The 21,273-nt window shown below is 44.8% G+C and overlaps 1 protein-coding gene across 1 annotated transcript; it reads left to right on the top strand.

Moving 5' to 3' along the window:
* Positions 1–79: 79 nt before the first annotated feature.
* PRKAA2 (protein kinase AMP-activated catalytic subunit alpha 2) lies at positions 80–18,565 on the top strand (the record flags this gene model as incomplete). Its single annotated transcript, XM_082312164.1, has 9 exons — positions 80–173; positions 6,522–6,663; positions 8,714–8,807; positions 10,181–10,325; positions 11,170–11,257; positions 14,106–14,330; positions 15,711–16,215; positions 17,962–18,088; positions 18,327–18,565. The coding sequence occupies 9 exons, from the start codon at positions 80–82 to the stop codon at positions 18,563–18,565; spliced, it is 1,659 nt and encodes a 552-aa protein (XP_082168290.1).
* Between the last annotated feature and the right edge of the window lie 2,708 nt (positions 18,566–21,273).

The raw sequence follows: 21,273 nt of genomic DNA, 5'->3' as shown, positions 1-21,273 counted from the left end.
GCCGCCGCCGCTCCCGCCCGCCGAGCCGCGCCGAGCCGGGCCGGCCCTGTGCATTGTGGTCCGTCGGCGGGGGGCGAACATGGCCGAGAAGCAGAAGCACGACGGGCGGGTGAAGATCGGCCACTACGTGCTGGGAGACACGCTGGGGGTCGGCACCTTCGGCAAAGTGAAGAGCTGAGTACCGCGGCCGCGGGGAGGGGGCCGGGCTCGCTGGGCTGCGCCCCTCCGCCGCCTTCCCCCCACCCCCCCGCCCGCTAACGCGGGCCTCATCGCCGGGCATCGCCTCCCCTCGGCGGCTCCCCCGCCGCGGGGCGGCCGCTCAGCATCCCCGGGGGGCGGCGGGGTCCGGCGGGGCGCCGCGGGGGGCGGGCGGGCGGGCGGTGCTCGGCTGGCGGCGCCCGGCGCCTCCCCGGTGGGGACGGGGTGGGAGGCGTCCCCTTCTCGGGGTTGGCGGGGGACAGGGCTGAGGGGGGTCGCGGGTAGCTGGTGGGAGATGCAGACCTTGTCTTTCGGTAGCAGGGCGGTGTGGTGCCGTTGCCTGCCGCAGCCCCCCGCTCCGGTGCTCCGAGCAGGACCCACCAAAACTTTCCTCCCGAACTAGGAGGAAGGTGGCGGGAAGGTTGACCAGCAAACCAGGCATCCTTCCCCCTCTGTGCCGAGGCCGTGGTCCCTGCTGCCCCTTCCTTCCTAGAGGGATGGCAAGTGCTTCGTAGCGTGAGGAACCGGGAGCAAAAGGGTTTTTTTCCGCTGCCCCTCTGTACATCGCCCTGGGGAGCAGAGCAGCCTTCCCGGCGGCCTGGGAAGCGGCTCCCGCGGGGCTGAGACCTGCAGCAGGCAGGGATGGAGGGGTCGGCTCAGGCTTGGGCTATACACAGGGATTCCTCTGTCATTCATGCCAGAGTAGTCAACTGGCATTTTCAAGGCACCAGCTTTGCTTTACCTGACTGTAAGATTTCCAAATATTTGTATTTCCTTTTCCTGTGAATTCTGCCATTATATGCAAATTTTATTTTTTAATCAAGATATTAAAAAAAAAAAACAAAACCCAAAATTTATTGTCTAAGCAAAATGGATAGCTGTGATTCCTGGTTGGAAATGGGTTTAGCTGAAGCCAGCAGAGCAGCTGTCCCGCTCAGTGTGTCCCTGCCGCTCCGGGAGGTTACCCGCAGTGCTGTGGCTCGTCAAAGGGGTGATGTGCCCATGCTCAGTGACTGGAGTTTTAAAATAAAAATTGACAGCAGGGGAAAGAAACCACCGCAACCACTGGAGCTAAATCCACCTGTGACTATTAATCAGGCCCCTAAAAATATATTACTGTGTTTAATCCCAAACCACAAATTTACTGAGTAAAGAATTATCTGAATAAATAGTTCTAACAGCAAGGACCATTTAAATCACTCGCGTATACCAGCAGACCTCAAAAAGTGCTCCAAAGGTAATTTTTTTCTTGTGGACCAAATTAAGCCTGCCAACAATAGCCTTTTTTCCTTAACTACCTTCCAGGAGTAGTGAGCACAAATACCCCCCACCCCACATATGACCTGACTTTGGTAAAACCTGACAGTTTCCAAAGAAACATTAAAAATAACATGAAAGATTTCCTAGCTCAAAATCCTTTATGGGTAAGTAGTACCCTTTATATATTTTTTTCCCTTAACATTTTGCCTACAACTGACAGGTGAAGTTTGGACTTGAGCTTAGAAACTGAGATGAAGAAACTAGATCTCTTGTTTAGACAGCATTATAGTATTTTAATCAAATGAGCATTAGAAAAGCCTGTATTCACCCTATTTAGCAAGAAACATGAGAGAAGTGAAAAGATTTTGGCCTGATGGGTTCAGGCTTTCTATATGTTGTGTATAATAATTGCTTTTTCACTAAGAAGGCCAGTGCCATCAGTGGCATTTCTTGTTGCTGATGTGTTTTTTTCAGACTCTGCCTTGCACAAGACTTTGTAAGACGCACTTTTTTGTGCCTTACTCCTCAAAGAAATCATAAATTACACGTTTTAAGGATTACAATTATTAAGGAAATAAAAAAATGGTAATGAAAGGGAAGGATTTAGTGATGATGGGGTACTAACCAGAGCTTGGATTTGTGGCTGGAGCTGAACAGTCACTTTGAGCCATCAGAAACCAGAGATATGACAGAAAAAGTCCCTGCCGACCTGTTGGGATGTTTGTTCTGGCTCAGCACTGCCTGGGTCGTCAGTGAACTGATCCACCTAAAAACTAGCTAAATGCTGCGAGAGATGGTTAGTTTTAAGACCATTCGGTTCCTTGATCTTGCTTATAGCAAGACTGTACAAGGCATGGAGGGGAGCAAATAGGTTCGGAGATGAGAGCAGGATTTTGGTGATAATACTGAAATTCCAGCTGGAAATGGTGATTAAAATGCAGCATCTTTTTACAAGAGAGGAAGGTGGCAGGAGTTAACATAGTGGATGTGAATGTGGTGGATGGATAGGAGGTCTCATGCCAAGGGTCAACGTTACTATGCAGGATTTTGCCAATTACAGGGAGAGCTGGTGATAGTTATTTTCTGTGTCCTCCAGGTGAAAGATAAGATTAATCTGCAGAAAATAGGACTGTGGAAATTATCTTGGATTTTGAGTTTAGTGAAGCAATGAAGGAAGGAGGTGGCATCTCCTCCACTGGTGGTTGGTAAGAACAGATTAGACAAATTGCTGCTATGTTTGTCCTGGGCACATCCCACCCTGCGGGTCCCCAAAGAGCTCTCCTGCGACCGCAGCCTTCGCACAACAAGGTTCATGGTGGTTGCAGCTTGGAGAGCTTAAATCAAAATCCAGCAGAATAACACAAATATTTTTCCATGTGGTGCCACACATGACATCCCTGGTGGCCACTTGGTGGTTTCTTACCCTACGCTTGTTGGCCACCAAGGTGATCAATTTGTGGTCCCTCATGGACCGGCAGTGCTTGGGTTATGTTTATGTTGGTTATGATGGCATCTCCATGGGCTCGAGTTGGGGTTAGATCCCGTTTTCCCAGGCACTGTACCATTGCCGCTGAAGGACAAACCTTGCATTGGAGGGAAGATAAACTAGAGGAGACTGAACAGATGAAGGAAAGGGAAAGAAAGGATGATGTAACATACGAACAAGTGGCACTGGGGCAGAATTAATGCAGCGTTGCTAAATATATGCTTTGGATGGATTTCATTTGTAACTTTGGGCTAAGATAAGGGCTGGCACAGCTGATAGGAAAAGAGTTTTCTCACCCCTCCCTAAACTTTTACATTCTCCTGAAGCATTTGCAAAAATGTTAACTGCTTGTGCTACCTGAGCTGCATCAAAAAGGCACCCAGAGGTAGGCTTTGTTGGTACCTGCTGTAAAAAAACATGCCGTCAAGGGGTTTTAATGATTATCTCAGCTTATGGTGGGATAAACACTATTCCTCCTTATTTTTTCTTTTATAAAAATAACTAAATTAGAAGGGTCCTGTTTCAGAAACTAATTCTATTATATCTCCTCCCTTCTTTCCTTAATAGCATCAGATGCTGAAGCATTCTCATGCCCAGGCAGTCACACATGCAAGCAGATGGGGTAGCGGCTAAGGACACTCACACCATGTCCCGTTTGGTGCCGTTTTTTGGAGTTTAGGGTCAGCATTACCGCCTAACCCTCATGGCTGCGGTGTTTTGTGCAATGCTGCTCCTCATCTCAGTGTCGAGTCAGTCTCCTCTGCTCGCCCCAACAGAGCCCTGGTTGCTGGTTTTAAGCTACGGTGGAGCTCATCTGAGTATTTGTCACTGAAAGACAAGACATATACTCAAATCCCCTTTCTAATACTGCCACTCAGACCTCCCTCATTCCTCTGCGCTTTTGATCCAGGGAGGTAGTGAGAGGGAAGGAGAAGGCTTCCTCACCATCACTCGAGACCACCATTGCCCATCCTTGGGGTGAGGAGAGGACAAACCCATTAGAGACAAGCTGCATGAGCATCCCCTTCCATGCCTGTGGCAGGCATGGGACCTGCCACTGCTCCTCATCCTGGGGCTGGATCATCCCACCAACATGCTCCAGCACATGGGGTCAGAGACAGCGACTCTGTGAGAGGGGGAAGTTTGTCCTTACTGCCCCACGTCAAAATTCCTGCATCTGCAGCCGGAGAGACCTGAAAGGCTTAAAAGGCTCCCACCACATAGCAAATTATATTCTCTCTTTGTCTCTATCTCTCAAGGCGTTCGAGTAGGCTTAACAAGCCACTGGGGACTGAAACAATAATATCTCTGTATCTAATGCTTACTGTAAGCAAAAGATGGATTACAAAATAGACTGTTTATTTTTAATTATTAATGTGTTTGAGCTAGCAAACCTTTTGCAGAGTTACACATTGTTTGTCATGGATGGAAAGGAGATGAACTATTCGGCAATGGTATTAAAACCAATAATTTTTCATTCCAGGCATGGCTATTTTTTTTTTCCAAATGTATAATAAACATTTTTCAAAGCACGTACTGGGGTAAAGCCAGAAAGGGTTTGTCTTGAAACAAAGGATGGCAGAAATCAGAGTTTTCTTCCCAGTTCAGTGATAAACCACTTTGCTTTGCTGTTCCTCAGTTTCCCAACTTATGGCTTAGTGCATTGTAATTCTTCAATGGAACTGAATAAATCAAGGGCAGCTTTCAAAGTACAGCTTCTCATGCTCCCAGGAAAGAGAGAGCAGAGGTATCGCAGTGCCATAGTTGACCAAATCAAATGCTGCTGGTAAAAGACCTGATCTCAAAGATGTCTGCTGAAGTTCTTCCTCCTCTGTCACCCCTTCCTCAGCCGCCTCGGTGCAACATATGCCACGCATATACCACGACAACCTTGGCAAAGAGAGATCAGTGCCCTTTATAAGACTACTATTGGCACAACTTGGGGACAATTCCTTGCAGTGACCAGAGAGGCTGTACCGCAGCCCCCTCACAAGCTGCAGTAAAGCTCGACCATGCTTTTGCACCCCTTGCACATGCACTGCTTTGCAGAGTCTTGCTCCAGCAGAGCCTCCCCAGCATGGGGCAGGCCCAGCGCTGCCCTGCTCTCCTCTCCCCAAGGATGCACCAGGGAAAATGCCTCCTCGGACTATTTACAGCGCTCTCCTTGCATCGTACAAGAGGAATTATCTGCCTCCTCCAGCCCTCAGCTAATCCCTAAATATACTGCAAAGCTTAGTTTATTTTCATTTCGTCTAGTAGTTTTAAGTATTGCAAGGAATAAAATGGACATGCAAAGTGGTGCTTTAATTTTCAAGGCAGTAAAGTGTTTTATTTTTAGGATGCTCTTATTGAGGAAAGAATCTCTGGCAGGTCTTATCTGGTGGCTAATAATAGTGACCTCGCGTGCCCTGAGCCATGCCGGCGCTGCTGCCCTGCCCTTCTCATGCTGTCTGCTTATGCCGTTTGCTTCTGATCAGCTCATTAAAGCCTCCAAAATTACGGCGTCTAATAATGTAATAACAAGGTTTGCTCATAATTATTAACTCCTTGCACTCTATGTTATTACTGGAAGGGTAATGTTCATAATTAGAGAGCACAGATATTTACTGTAAGCAAGTTTTCTGTGCAGTCTTTAGAAAACCATCCATATGTCACCATTTTTAATATCACATTAGAAAATACTGAGAAGGGGTAGTTCATGGCCAGAGAACCCTTTTAGATATAAACATCCGATTGACAGTTTTCAAGCAGTTTCTGCTGTTGACTTCAATATAAATCTTGCTTCCTAGGGGTTTTTTATTTTTTTGTATAGTCTGTTTATTGATAACAAATGGATCAAATGCTGAATTCGTTTCACATTATTGTTGTTAGTGCAATTACCCCAGTGACAGTGGTGCTAATCCCAGTTTGTGGTTACTGTTTGTCCCTGTACACAGGAGATAAGCATCAGCATCTCAATGCACTAAGTGCGTATTATAAAAACCCATACTGAAGTTTGTATCTTTTTTAAACCCAGAATTTGGTCTTGCAGTACAGCAGTGTTCCTGCAGCTTGTCATCAAACCAAGAAGCACGCTTGAGAAAGTATAAATAGAAATTCATTTTAGTAATGCAAATCCCACAGTCCTATTTTGGGCAGGGAAAATCCCTGTGTCATTTTTTTAAAAGAAGTGTGATGGTCTAGTTTTAAAGACTGGGTTTATTAGGGATTTAATCAACCAGTGTGTTATGGTGGAGATTCTCCTCTGCCATTTAAATATATCTGTTTCTGATTGATCTAGCTTTTACATGCTATAAATCCTTGCAAATTGGCTTTGGATATGACCTCCTCCAATAACTCACTCTGTTTTATTTACTTGAGTGTTTTTTGCAGATAAGTCCCCTCCCTTCTGTCTTCCATGAATCTAAGGGGAAAACAATAAAGTGAAGAGACAAAAACCAAGTCTAAAATATTTCACCCCCTCATCTTTTGTTTTTTTCCCTTCAAGCATTGCTTTTTGCTTATAAATCACAGTGTCCTAAATTGCTTGTATGAATCTTGCTACACTGTTTAGTGACTTTGCAATGCTTTCTAATAGTTGGCGAACACCAGCTGACGGGGCACAAAGTAGCAGTAAAAATACTCAACAGACAGAAAATACGGAGCCTGGATGTGGTTGGGAAGATCAAACGAGAAATTCAAAACCTTAAACTCTTCCGGCACCCTCATATTATCAAACTGTAAGTACCCTTTCTGCTATGTGTTCAACTTACTCCTCCATCTGCAAAGTCTTCATATACACAGTTGAAAGGGTTTCAGGAGATGGCTTGGAATAGTAAAAAATGTTAGGTGTGTGGTCAAGTTTTTGCATGTTAGAGCAAACACTGCTTTTTGAGAGTCTCCCATTAACTTACGTGGGGACGCAGTTGACACATGAAATCATGGAAGATGTTTCTTCCATTGGGAGTCTGGGTTTCTGTAACAGCCAACAGACTGATGTCCCTGCATCAAGTTTTGCTCAGCTAAACCTATCCAAGCTGCCCTCTCTTCCATGCAGAGGCTGTTATAAAGGTGCGTAGAGAGAGTCTGGGTTTTCCTGCATTGGGATACTATTAGGAGTTTTTGTGATGACCCTTTTTTGGCTTTGTGTCTCCAGACTTGAAGCTGCTGAAAATTGTGCCTCAGGAATTGTAGCACGGTCAGGCTCACAGAGTGAAGCCTTGGCCTGAAGTCAATAGGATTTACGTTTTAATGGCCTGATTATCCAGAGCTTAAAGGAACATTTTTTTTAAATTTATTATTCAGACATAAGTTTTCAAAGTTGCCACTCTGATGAACCTGAATTTAAGTTGTAAATCAGCACCTGCACTCCAGCCTCTGGGATTCCTTCTCAATCCCCAGTTTGTGCAGCCAGTCCACATTAATGAGGCACTCGATAATATCTTTGGCATTTCTATAAAAGAAAGCGTTGAATGGTAACTGCAAGGATAAGTTGACATTTAGGTCAGCCTTAAAACTGGCATGAGATATAGCAAATACCTGGGACTTAGAGGCAAGGGAAAACAAATTCTCTCTACAGTTAAATAACTAACCATGCAGCAACTGTTGACTTTAGAGTAACTTCACAGTTCCATGGATTTATTGGAGAACAGATTGGTATTATTTCATGAAAAAGCCAGCAAGAGCCCTCAGCTGTGCATCCAGCATCCTGCAACTTAAGTCCTGTTCACACAGTTGCCTAAAATTTAACCCAGTTTAACAATATCCGTGTTCTATGGTACATACTGCAATCATGAAATACAGTGATAAAGAAAAGAGGTGAGGAGGAGAGCACGGTACATAAACCTCCTCTTTCAATAGCTTTTTACATATACATAAAAGAAATAGTGGGGCACTTAACAATAACTTAGATGTCTGGGTCCAAAGCACTTCAGAAAAATTAAGTTGATCCTGTTGATTTTTATGGGACTATCACCTGTTCACTTGCTGATCTCTGAAAATTGTTTGAAATCTGTTTGTTTCAAACTACAACCCACAGAAATTCAGCTATAAATAAAAAAGGCAAACAACAACATGTCTGAAATAAAACAGAGGGGGGTATCAGCTGGTGCTGCTATGAATTCCTGTAGCTTCATCGTCCTCAGTTGATCACTGGCCGTTTGTACCTGCTGGGACACTGAAATGCCTTTGCCATCCTCAGGGATCATTTTGAATGAAAATGGAGAATAAATTTGTGAGTCAAGGGTGATACTCTTTTTTTTTCTTTTTCTCCGTTCTAGGATACAGGGGGATTTAATATTTGAAAAATAGCTGTGATCTTTTGGGGTGCTCATCTTTGTTTCTATACCTTTCCAAAAGAAGCTTCCTCTAGTGTCTAGAGTTCTTCTTTATCTCCTTTATCCTTGATATGAGGGAAACCAAATATACCCCCTCCCTGCCCCCAGCTAACAAAGCCTTCATTACTAAACCTCTTCTTGCAGATCTTAGCCAAAATGGAAATTTGAAAGTCAGGACAGTCCTAAATGGGATGGGATTGTCTGGCAGAGATTTCAGAGGATTATTTAAAAGCTTGAAGAAAAAACATAGGTCTGTAAAAGAGATCCTTTCATACACAAGTGAAAGATTATACTTGAAATAAGAGATGGCTTTGCAGAAGTGGAAAGCAATTATAAATGCAAGATCCAAACAAATATTTATTTTAAGGGTTGATATGAAACTAATAATCTGTTTAAAAGCCTTTCCCTCTTCTTCTTAATTATTTTTTTTCTAAATCCACTTGTGTTTTTGAAGGTACCAGGTCATCAGCACACCGACGGACTTCTTCATGGTCATGGAATACGTATCTGGCGGTGAATTATTTGATTACATCTGTAAGCACGGACGTGTAAGTGCCAGTACCATGTCAGCCCAAACACTTGTGTGGGAAGAGGATGGTGTTCAGAAGCAAAACAACTGCTAAAGGGAATGCGGTTAAAGTTAAGGCCCAAAATAGAAGTTGCTTCATGGCAGTCCCATCTAGAGTGTCTCGCACCTGGCTCGCACAAAAGTTGCGTGCGATTTTTTGCAACGTTCTGTGATGTATTTCAATATGCAAACCAAAATATCCAAGGCAACGTGTTGCTTAGTACAAATATTTGGAAAACTAGCATATTTTTGTAATTTTTAGCTATGGGTTGCCTGTCAAAACCCCCACAGTTCAGCAGCAGATTTACGTGTGTGCAGGGCACCAGAGGGGAAGAACACTTGGTGTGGTCTCCGTCCCAGTCATTTGCCTCCCCCTTGGCTCCACGTAAGGTTTTTTGAAGACTTTTTAAGGATGTGGCTTATCTGAACAACATTTTCAAATGCCAGTAATCCTGCTGGGTATAAATCACCTGAGGCATAGGTTGAGCCCATGAAATGTGATACTGTGGTTACAAAGAAAATCACTAGTGTCTGCCCTGTGGACATCCTCGTAGGCAGGGAGAAATCGCAGGGCAAGGAGATAAAAACAGGATGAAGTGGACATCGACAATAAGGCTTCAGGTGAAGGATCAGCCCATCATACGTTACCTCTCTGTACTACAAAAATCAATACATTTACAATAAATTGGTTTAGATTAGTGCACTGGTCGATGGAGCTGACTCCATTTACTATTCTATGTATAGTTCTGATTTCCAGCACATTTTGCCCATCTGGATCTTTTCAGTGACTAATTTGGATCCTTTCTGAACTTTTGCATTCAGAAACTGTAGGAAGTCATCAGTAAAAATAATCAGTCTCCTCATCATTTTAAAGATAATTTCTCTAATATAGCTCATACAACTTTATAGCTAATATTGCTATATAGCCAATTAAAATCATCACAATATTCCACCTTTAGCTTTTTTTTCCGAAGCCATCTGTCCATGAGGAATTGCTCCTTTCAGCATTCTCTGCGGTGTTTTGTCCAGCCCCAATCTGCATGTCCTGTATAGCAGAACTGGTCCCATTGAGACAGCAGGCCATTGCCTCATAGCTGCTACCAACAAGTTCTTCTTGATAGCTCAGCTAAATTTAGGTTTCTAATTTCATCCCTGGGCTATATCATTTGCAAACACTAGCACATTATAAAATGCAAGGGGGGAAATCTGCTTTATTTGCTACTTCTGGTCACAAGCATGCTGTGATTTTCTCTCTGCACCCTGGAACGTTTTGGCTCCTTGCTAAGTCAAACCTTCCCTTGCCAGCTCCGCACGTAGACCAACCTTCAGGACTATTTCGCCTTGCATCCGTAGGTTGAAGAGGCAGAAGCTCGACGCCTTTTCCAGCAGATTCTCTCCGCGGTGGATTACTGCCACAGACACATGGTTGTCCACCGAGACCTGAAACCAGAGAACGTGCTGCTGGATGCACACATGAATGCAAAGATAGCTGATTTTGGTATGTGACCCCAGCAGCATTCCAGAAATGCAGCCAGCTCCGAGGCGCTTGCTGGAGCGTGTCCGTGTAGCATGCCTTACAAAACCCAGAGCCTGTTTTGCTAACCACTAGCAGTTGCTTTACCTGAAAAGCCCACAGTTATAAACACCGGCCTTTTTGCAAAAGCAGGGATTACTTATTGTAGGCTGCTTCTGTACTGGCATTGAGAATGGAGCAGCAAAGTAATTTGCAAATCTTTGTTATGTTTTAGTATAATCACCTAATATAAAGATTTAGCTAATTTATGTTTAAGACAGACTCAATGCCGTTAATTCCAGGGTGAGCTGGCTGCGTGTGTTCATTTTCATGTGTGTTCTCCATACGTTTGGCCGTGTACTCTTGGCCTCACTTCATTTTACAAATGAGCAGTAACAGGAGTCTTTAAGTGGCATTACCAATAGAAATCCATTGAAATAGCTGGGCTACCGGCTCAGCCCTGGTGACTCTTTTCTAGTAGTGATAAATCCTTTTGAAGATTTACAAATTTCACAACCCCACACAATTCCCATATAAAGTAAGTGCTCTGGGATGAATTATGTCTCTTTTCCTCTGTGCTAAAGAAAGAAAACTCTGGAATTTGCAGCTTAGAGAAGCAAAATTAGCCTGGAGTGAATATTCCTTGGTTGGATGTGGAAAAAAAAATAAAAAAAAAAAATTTGCAAATCAGCTCAAATGAGTATCTAAAAACAGTTCCCCTGCAAATTTCCCCCCGCACTTGCTATACGTCTCCTGTGTGCGACATGAAGTCCTCTGTGACTGGACCTTCACATCAAACATCAATATGTAGTAAACATCTTGTTTTTAGGCTTGTCCAACATGATGTCAGATGGCGAATTTCTACGCACCAGCTGTGGTTCCCCAAATTATGCAGCCCCTGAAGTCATCTCTGGAAGGTAGGACATTCCACTTCTAATCAGAGGCTATGTGAGCCCATGGTCTTTAAATTTGTTCTTGGGACTGGAAACAGCTTTGCACATCTAGTAAAAGCAGCTGAATCCTTCCAGCCTATATTTTATGTTTGGGTGAATCTACTGGCAAAAATCTGAGTTTTCTTGGTTATTACATTTCTCAATAGCTGTAATAGCAAACCATGTTTTGCTAAAGATGTTTACTTTGGAGGAATTGTTAATAGCAGATGTTGACAGTTTATATTGCTAATTAAAGAGAGTGAAAATTACTCTTTGGATGCAAATACTGAGGTTTCAGATGAAAAGGCTTTTCCAGACCACCCCCTTCTCTCCTGCCCACCTATAATATAATATAACACAGTGTTAATAAGGAAAACCATTCAGGAAGAATCAGGAAGATCTTTCATCACTTCCCTACACTGCTGAACTGTTGTATTGAAAGTACTGGTCTTCTCCTTCCTTAAGCTAGGGGTTTTTTTTGTGACAGTAGGTTCAACCATCATAACTTTGTTTTGAATGGATGAATTGAATTGACAAACCTCCAGTGTGGTTGCAGCTCTCAGCATGCAACATCTGTACAACACATGGCATGTTTTATGAGGGCGTGTAGTGATAGGACAAGGGCTAATGGCTTTAAACTGAAAGAGGGTAGATTTAGATTAGATAGGAAGAAATTCTTCACTGTGAGGGTGGTGAGGCACTGGAACAGGTTGCCCAGAGAAGTTGTGGATGCGCCATCCCTGGAAGTGTTCAAGGCCAGGCTGGGTGGGGCTTTGAGCAAACTGGTCTAGTGGAAGGTGTCCCTGCCCATGGCAGGGGAGCTGGTATCGTTAAGGTCCCTTCCAACCCAAACCATTCTATGATTCTATGTTGAACGCACTCTGCAAGGTTGAATTGGACTTTGCCATGTTGATACAGAAATGTTACCTTCTATATTTTACTGTCAAGAACCTAAGTTACCTAGAATGTAGTTACTTCCCTAACTCTCTCTATAATAGCATAACAAGGATTGCAAATACAGATTTTCAAATTTTCACTCCTCTGTATGGTCCTTCAAACTGCCCATCTCCACATTATCTGCCCCATACTTTTGAATCACCCTTTGCATGAGCATTAGTTTCCCTAATCCAACATATTTTTGCCTGTAACTATAGCTTTTAAATACAATATTTTGTTCAAAGTGTCTTAGCTGTGATTATGATTATTTTATCCCTGTTTACACCAGTGCAAGTGTTGGCAGAGTATCCTAGGAATTAGATCAGCATCCAAAAACCCTGTTGTGACTACAGCTCTACGTGCGAAAGCAAGTAAATCTTCATTGTCAAGAGGGAGACAAAGCCAGAAACTCTACTGTGATTAAAAAAAAAAATTAGTATTATTTACATGGCCTTTTCAATAAAGAAGGCCAGAAGTACATTTTTTTCAGTTCCTATAGGAGACAAGGCACATGGTAGATTATAAAGTCCTTGCCGTCCCAGTATGCAAAGCCTGATTGTTTGAAGGATACAGGCAATACAACTTATTAACATGAAAAGTAAGAAAAAAAAACAAAAACAAACCTACATGTTGCACTTTTTCACCAGCTACTGCTGCAGCCCTCCCGCATCACTACCACTTACAGTAGCAGTGAGCTTGATTTTTATACTCCTGAATTATATGCCAAGCTGCCCTCTTCTCATAGCTATAGCAGTGCACGAGAGCTGCATTTGTGGGGAAGAGGCATGATCTGCTGTTCCTGCAGTGGGGTGAATGCCTTGCCAGTGGGTGTGCGGGGCAGGGGTGAGCTGGTTCTTGGCTCCTGCTGCCTTTGCTGGGTAGAGCACAAAAGCAGTAGAGTGTGACAGCTCAGGTCATAAAAGTGCATCTCATTTGCACTTAAAAGTCCAATCAACTGGTCAGGCAATGGGGTTATCAGCAAAACAAGTCAGGCTTCCTGTCTTTTGGAATCGGGCATGGAGGCAAGACCAAGGGGGCATCTAGCTAATTGTCCTCATCTCCAAAATGGCTTTGCTGCTGTCCCTGGCCTCAGCAGGGCAAGTCTCACTCTTGGACGAGAAAAGCCAGTGTTTGGGTGGTGTTCAGAGAATGACCGCATGCATGATCGGTGCTTTTTGTACACCAGTGTGTCTTCAGTGGTGCTTTTCAGGAGGAGCAAGTGCAGGATGATGAGGTTTCATGCAGAGACTTCTGTATTTGTATTTCAACCTCTGTATTTTGGTAGGATTTTACAGCCCAAGGGTAAACACTGCCTCCCAAAATCTCTGAGAAAGCATCAGTTGTAGCAAAAAGAGATAAACAAATTGAGCAAGCAAGCAGCAGGAGAACCCGTATATTTGGGGTGTCCTGACTTGGTGATGCCAGGGAGCACATTAGCAGCTTGTCGGAAGCGGGAGCGCTTGCATACCAGCACGCAAACTTCAACCGAAAATAAACAGAGATATAGTATCTGCTGCTGTTTAATCTGTCTCGCTGAATGAACAGAAATTGCTGGCTGAGCCCTTGGGGCAAACGAGCAAACAACCTGGCAGAGCTCTTGGAAATGTGGGGTTTGGCTTTTTGGAGGGTCTGGCAGAGGCAGGGATGTACACGGCCATCCAGAGGAGCATGGGCAGCCAGCGCCAGCTCTGCCATGTCATTTCCCCTCACCCCTGAGGGATTTTGGCTTAGGCAGGTTTGGCTGGGGGCATCTGCGTGAGCAGCCCGGGGATGGGCTGCAGCTCTGGCCCTGATGGAGCTGGCAGCAGGTCCCCAGCTCACCCAGTGGGACCTGCACCCTAACGAAGGAGAAGAGGATGGGGGATGACACCTTTCTCCTGCCCTTGCCTTTGCGCAGGCTGTACGCTGGCCCGGAGGTGGACATCTGGAGCTGCGGCGTTATCCTCTATGCCCTTCTCTGCGGCACTCTGCCTTTCGACGATGAACACGTCCCCACACTCTTCAAGAAGATCCGGGGAGGTGTGTTTTACATCCCCGAATACCTCAATCGCTCTGTTGCCACTCTCCTCATGCACATGCTGCAGGTTGACCCCCTCAAGCGAGCAACCATCAAGGACATCAGGTCAGCCCAGGCGGGATGGGGTGGGCTGGCTGTGTTCAGGGGGCTCTGGTGTAGCAGTGGCAGAGGATGGTGGCTGTCCTGGGCGTCACCTGCTGGCAGGTGGGCAGGGTGGTTTACAGGAGTGGTCAGGTAATCCAGCTGGTTTTTGTCCCAGGTGATTCAAGGAGCACTCCTGCACCCTTCTGTGCTGATGGAGAGGTGGGTGCTGCTGGCTGGCCGTGGGTGATGATGAATAGGGTGATGATTTATATACATCATATATATATATATATAAAATGCTATTTTACCGCATTATAAAATAGCCTCAAAAATCTCTTAGTAGTGCTTAGCAAAACCAGCTATATCATGCAATTAAAGAACTTAATATCCACCAGCCATTTTTCATTACTTTATTTCAAGACCACCTCCCTCTGGGTACCAGTTCAGAATAAGAGGGTCATCATTGTACTTAGTGTCTATCCAATAAAAAAGGAGAAGAAACACAAGAATTACTAACTTAATCCGTAAATATTGGATATAGTTTAAAATGTGAGCAAATGATTCATCTTTAAATGCAGTGTAGTTTTCCTGTTTAGTCAATGAGTGCAGTGCCCATGAACCTTTTATCTGCATGCATCACTGTGGAAGTGCAAGGTAAAGGGAACAATTGGGCTCTTAGCAGATATTTGTGCCTGCAGAGATCAGTAAAAGTTCATAGCTGGTAGCAGGACTTCAAAATTGTCACAATCATCATCTGAGCCATTTTAGAAAAATTTTGTAAAACTGGAGCCTGATATGCATTTTATGAAATTTATAGTAATCATTACATCTAGCTGGTGTGCTAAGCATATATGTAAATAAATGTTACTGGGAATTTCAAGAGTTCTCAGGTTTTTAATGCATTTGCAATGGATGGCCTTAATTTTATGCTTCAGGTAAAACCAACTAAAATGCCTTTTTTACTTCTTAAGACTAGAGGATTTAATTACATCTTAGAGCAGCAGCACATGTGGCAAGATTACAGCTGTTACGCAGAACCTATAGACAAGCCTCTCAAGTGGCATTTAGCCACTTAATTATCATTGACTTCATTGTAAAGTGGTGGGAATCAGGTACCTGGGTAGCTTTGATGCTCTGTATCTCCATCAGACCCATAGTAACAAAAAGCATGAGCATGTCCTAAGTGCTGAGGTCTTACTTCCAAGCCAAGTGAGTAAGCATCCATGCTTGCAAAGTGTCATTGCTGTTGCAATACTGGGAGGACTGTGCAGGGCTGGCTTGAGCTCCCCCATCAGCAGCTGAGGATTAGTCTTAGCTAGACCAAGCGAGGGACTGGTGGCAGTGGTTGCCCCAGCTTGCCTTGCACAGAGCTCACAGTGGCTCCTCTCTGTCTTTCCCCAGGGAACACGAGTGGTTTAAGGAGGAGCTGCCCAGTTACCTGTTCCCAGAGGACCCTTCTTATGACGCCACTGTCATTGATGATGACGCAGTTCGTGAAGTTTGTGAAAAGTTTGAATGCACGGAGTCAGAGGTGATGAACAGCCTGTACAGCGGTGACCCTCAGGACCAGCTGGCGGTGGCTTACCACCTTGTCATCGACAACCGGAGGATCATGAACCAAGCCAGTGAGTTCTACCTTGCCTCCAGTCCCCCCACTGGCTCCTTCATGGATGACAGCGCCATGCACATCCCTCCCGGGGTGAAGCCGCATCCCGAGCGGATGCCACCATTGATAGCGGACAGCCCCAAAGCACGATGTCCTTTGGATGCTCTCAATACAACGAAGCCAAAGCCCCTGACTGTCAAAAAGGCCAAGTGGCACCTGGGAATCCGCAGCCAGAGCAAACCCTATGACATTATGGCCGAGGTGTACCGCGCTATGAAACAGCTCGACTTCGAGTGGAAGGTAGGGAGTGCTGGTGCTTCATGGTGGTTTTCAAGGGTCTTTTTCTCATGAGCTGAATTGCTCAGGGAGTTTAATAAGTATGGTTACAGCCTCGCCTGTTTCCAAATAAATGCCCACACCTTGCGGTCATCCCTGTTATTTCTCATTAATACAAACACACTGAATTAAGATGCTAGCTGTGGTTCAATATCTGGGGTGTTTATGGTGTGAAATAAGAGTTTTCTTTCTGAATGCTCTAAGTCTCTGACTGGAAAGATGATTCTGCCTCGTTTAGCTGCGGGGATAAGAGGAGCTGGTCACATTTCTAATTTTAGTGGCTAATTCCTTGCAAGGTCATCTTGAGTGCTCCTGAGCAAAGTAACTCTCATTATTTCTGCTTGAGTCCTAGCAGTTGTATGTGCTGAAGTGGCATGATGTGCATCTTCTTAAAAGATGCACAGGTGAGGGGCAGGGGGGCGTTGAGGGCAGGAGTTTGTACCATTGATGTGATGGCATTTTTCCTCAATGGAGATAGAGTGGTGCTCCTGGACGAGATGTGCTTTCAGACACTTACTGCTTCCCCAGTTTAGGGCTCAGCTTCTTGAAGCTTGATTTAAACCCAGATGACATTTTAGTTGACAGTACTCACTTCAGATATTTCTTCAGAGCTACGCAGCATTTAGTCACAATCTTTTTCAAAGTCCAATTAATAAATCCCTAAGTTAGCCGTTAATATTTTCTGCTGAGCCTGATTCCCTAAATCTTGGTGCAGTCGCTGATGTGAGCTCTCCTGACTCATGGCCTTTCGCAGCAGCCTCGTGTGAGCATCGGGAGCAAGGTAAGGAGAATTTCAGCCCAGATCTTCATCACCAGAGGAGATAGATAGCCTCCTTGCTCCAGGTCCCAAGGGTTGTACAGTGTGAACGTCACTGTGCTGCTTCTTCAAAGCCTCCTATCTCCTCCTTATTTTTGATAATATTACATATTTAAAGCCATGTAGTGCCCAGAAACCTGATTTCACTGCACCAGCCAGGAGATGAACTGTCTCCAGATTCATATGCCTACACCAGCCAGACATTTCTTAGCTGCATGGTTTTACAGAGCGTGAACAAACCTGATGTATTTCTGGTACAGCTTCACAAACCAAGTCAGCCTAACGTCTTCACGTAGGCAGTGGAGCTTATTTTGTGTGAGGAGGTTTCACAATAGTCTTTCCCACCCTAAGAATAACTTCAGATGTGACTCTTCATCAAAATAGCTTTCCCATCCATGCAATTGCTTCATAAATATAGCACAGAGAAAAGATCTCATTGCAAATGAGATGCAGCAGATTGTGGGGTGGGAAGCGGCAAGAGAAAATAGACAGCTCAAGGCTGATTCACAAACACTGAATTTAGCTGCGCTGATGGGAGATGTTACTCTCCCCAGCTGCCCAGCCTGCCCTGGTTTCATGGGCATGGTCCTCGTATGCGGGTCCATGAGTGGCCATTGCTGCTGGTGAGGGAGGAGCAAACATCAGTTTGGTGCCTGGCAGACAGCTAACTGCAGCTTCATCTGCTAGCAGCTGGTGAATCAGAGCCCTAAGAAGCATTTTTAAAGATAGGAGGAAATAGGATATGAAGCCGTTCGCTTAATTTTATAGGCATTATTCTTTCTAGAAACTGTGTTTTTCTGAGATGTCTTGCTAGTAGTTAGAAAAAAATAAGGAAAGAAATGTTCTTCTTGCTACCTTGAATCTTACTCCTGAAAGCAAGTTTCCCTTTGCAGGTGGTGAACTCCTACCATCTCAGAGTGCGCCGCAAGAATCCGGTGACGGGCAATTACGTGAAGATGAGCCTGCAGCTCTACCAGGTTGACAACCGCAGCTATCTCTTGGACTTCAAAAGCATCGATGGTAAGCGGGAAATGGTGCAACACGAGATGTAAAACACATAAAATGACAAGTTTGGAAGTTTAAAAAGAATTTTTAAATCATTCTTTGCATTTCAAAATGCTTATGCAGTTGTTTCAAGTCAGAAAAGGCCCTTTTAATCCATTTGTCTCCTCTACTGTTTCTAGTTCCTTACCAAACATGCATTGCGTATGCCAACCTAACTAATGCCACTCTTTCTTTTTTGTTGTTTATATTCAAGACGATGTGATGGAGCAGAGGTCTGGCTCATCTACGCCGCAGCGCTCCTGCTCTGCCGCCGGCTTGCACCGCCCAAGGCTGAGCATCGATGCTGCTGCAGCCACCGAGTGCCAGTCGCTGATGGGCTCTCTGAGCGGCTCCTTCGTCGGCAGCATCCCCTCGGTGGCGCCGCGCCTGGGGAGCCACACCATGGACTTCTTTGAGATGTGTGCCAGCCTGATCATGGCCCTGGCTCGCTGACAGGCGGCACCGAGGCACCGGTCCCTCTACACACGGTATTGCACTGTGAGGATCTGGTCCAACTTGTCCGTTCCTTGTTTCTTCTGCTTTGTTCCTCCTCCTCCACCCCTCACCACTCCATAGCCTGCGACACAGAGCCAATTCCAGACCCAAAACAGCGCCCCTCTAACAAGGCATTGAGGAAATTAAGAATAACTTTATTTCACTCGCTATACCGTGGTGAAATGTATCCAATACCTTTTTTTTCCTAGTGAACTGAATGGGAAATGTTAGCATGGCTGTAAAGTAGCAAATGTATCACTGAGTTTTTGGAAAACACCTCCCCCCTGGTTCATCCTAAGTTAACAGAGCCATGGCCAAGCTTTCTGCAATGTAGGTAGCATGCAGTGAGGTTGATGTTGTATCCCCTTTGCTGTGCAGAGCAAGGGCAGGATGGGCTGAGCCAGGTCAGAGGAGTCAACCAGGAGCTACATGAAACGGAGCAGTGGGGTAATGAAGTAGCTCTGCGGCGTTTGCACCCGGATGCTGGTGTGGCTGCCGGCCTCTGGTAGCACTTTACTCCTAAAACTAGCAGCTGCTTAGACACTTGTGCACTAGTGCAATATGCCATCCCTCCTCTCTGTTTTTTTCCCCTGCTAAAGATGGGGAGGGAAGGTGGGATGTGCAAAGGTCCTGTTGCAAATGTGCCATGGGAAAGCTTCCACACGTCAAGTCTTTGCAGAGGAGTGTCCCATAATGTGCTTTATTTCCTCCTCCTGAGAGCCCCGGACAGCACTGACCTGCTCACCACATTCAAAGGTGAAGGCTGCTTACCTTTTTTCCAGCCCTTAATCATCACTCCCTCCAACCCACTCACCCTCCCCTGCCTCACCACCAGCTCCAGGGGCCAAATCCCAAGCAGGATTCAGATGAGCCACCAACGGAGGGCAGGATGCTGATGAGCCACCCAAAAAGCTGGCGCTTCACCCGCACTTTGGCCAAGGAGGGAACAGCACGGCTGGGCGAGAGCCAGCAGCATTGCATGGCTCCGCAGCATTTACCTCTCACCTTTCCCGTAGGAAGCCTTCACCCGTTGTCAGCACCCTAAAATCGCTGCCAAATCTGCCTTCCCTGCCTTCCCTGCTCGCAGCTTTGCGCCGCTGGAGACTCACTTTTCATGCCGAAGGGCTCTCCCGTCCTGCTGCTGCTCACCGGACTGTGACCTTCACCACTCCGCTGATAAGGCAGGGATATCTCAGTTCAGAGTTTTACTGTTTCTTTACTACTGGCTATCTGAAGGATAGATTTTATTTTTTAAGACGAACTGCGGGGATTTTTAAGGTTAAATTCTTGTTATTCAAGGGTAAACTCTAAAACATGTGTGACTTCTTTGTTTAAAAGAATTATTATTTTTGATTACATAGGCTTAATCTAATGGGCAGCATTGGCATCTGCTTGGCTTCACTATGGTATTTAATCCATTTACTTGATTGCAAAGGAACGTAATAGTCTAATCAGTCAAAGAACAAATGCTTTTTGAAAACTTAACCAAAAAAATCCTGGGTGGTTTTTTTTTTCTTGGTTTTGTTTTTTTTTTGTTTTGTTTTGTTTTAAGAAACAAAGCAAAGGAGAACTTGAGCAATGTTGCTGGTCCCAAGTATGCAGTCATTCAACTTTAAAAAAAAAAATCCATCTTTTTGATAGCTTCTTACGACCCATCGAGGTTTTTTGCTAGGTTTTTTGTACAGTTGCACTTTAATTTATACTTTCTGCAAGTTTCTATGAGAAGCAAGGGAGAGAATGACACATTAAGCCTTTTATACTAATCATTTTAGGTAACGAAGACAAATACGGGATATTTTTGCCATCTACTGGCGGTTAAGTGGACGTTTTCAGCTTGAAGTCCCTTTTTTTAAAAAACACAAAATTGCCTTACTTTTGTTACAGATTACACTTGGATTCTCACTAACGTGACTTTACAGCTCCAGTTTTTTCCAGAAGCCGCACAAAGTAGAAAGCTTCCAAAAAAAATCAGTTTTGCTGTTAAGTTCTCATACACTAAATCCAACGCAGCAGTGGTTGGATTATAAACCTGGCAGCAGAACAATTTTGTTTTTAAAAGAAACACTGGAAATATTTGTAGTGCTCCTAGGTTTTATAATGAGCTTTTTATTATATTATCATTATTAAATAAATACTCTGGAGTGGAGGATGGCTTTGATACTGTGCCTGGTGGCTATCGGATGATGCGCATCTCCAGTGCTGTGGTGTGAGCAGGTCATACCTGGCGAGGATGGAGAATCCAGACTCCTGCATGCAAAAAAACTCACCCTAGAGCCAAAGCTGAGTGGCAGCCAGCTCCTTAGCAGCTTTTGGATCAGCGCTGAGACACAAGCAAACAGCCCTAAATGGTTTTGGGTGCTGGAGATAAGCCCCTTTGGAAAGGAACAGGAGAGGGCAGCCGAGCAGCCATAGGGACAGACATTAATTTCCATCCAGGAAACCATTAGGAGTGTCCATACCCCCGCCATGAAATGTATTTGAAATGTAAAAGGCTGTTTAAATCATCACTCACAACTGAGCATCTTGCCAAGTCGCTTGTCCTGGAAACACCCGTAGCCCACTTGATAACAGGCTGGTGCAATAGTTACAATCTGCGTTCAGAAGTATGTAGATGTACAGATGTCTTGCCTTAAAACGACACTTGTCCTCTGGGATTTCCTACCCAG

The sequence above is a fragment of the Platalea leucorodia genome, assembly GCF_965183815.1.
Source record: "Platalea leucorodia genome assembly, chromosome: 5".
Classification (NCBI taxonomy): Eukaryota; Metazoa; Chordata; class Aves; order Pelecaniformes; family Threskiornithidae; genus Platalea; species Platalea leucorodia.
The sequence above is the reverse complement of the archived record's forward strand: the minus strand, read 5'-3'. Positions and strand labels throughout refer to the sequence as shown.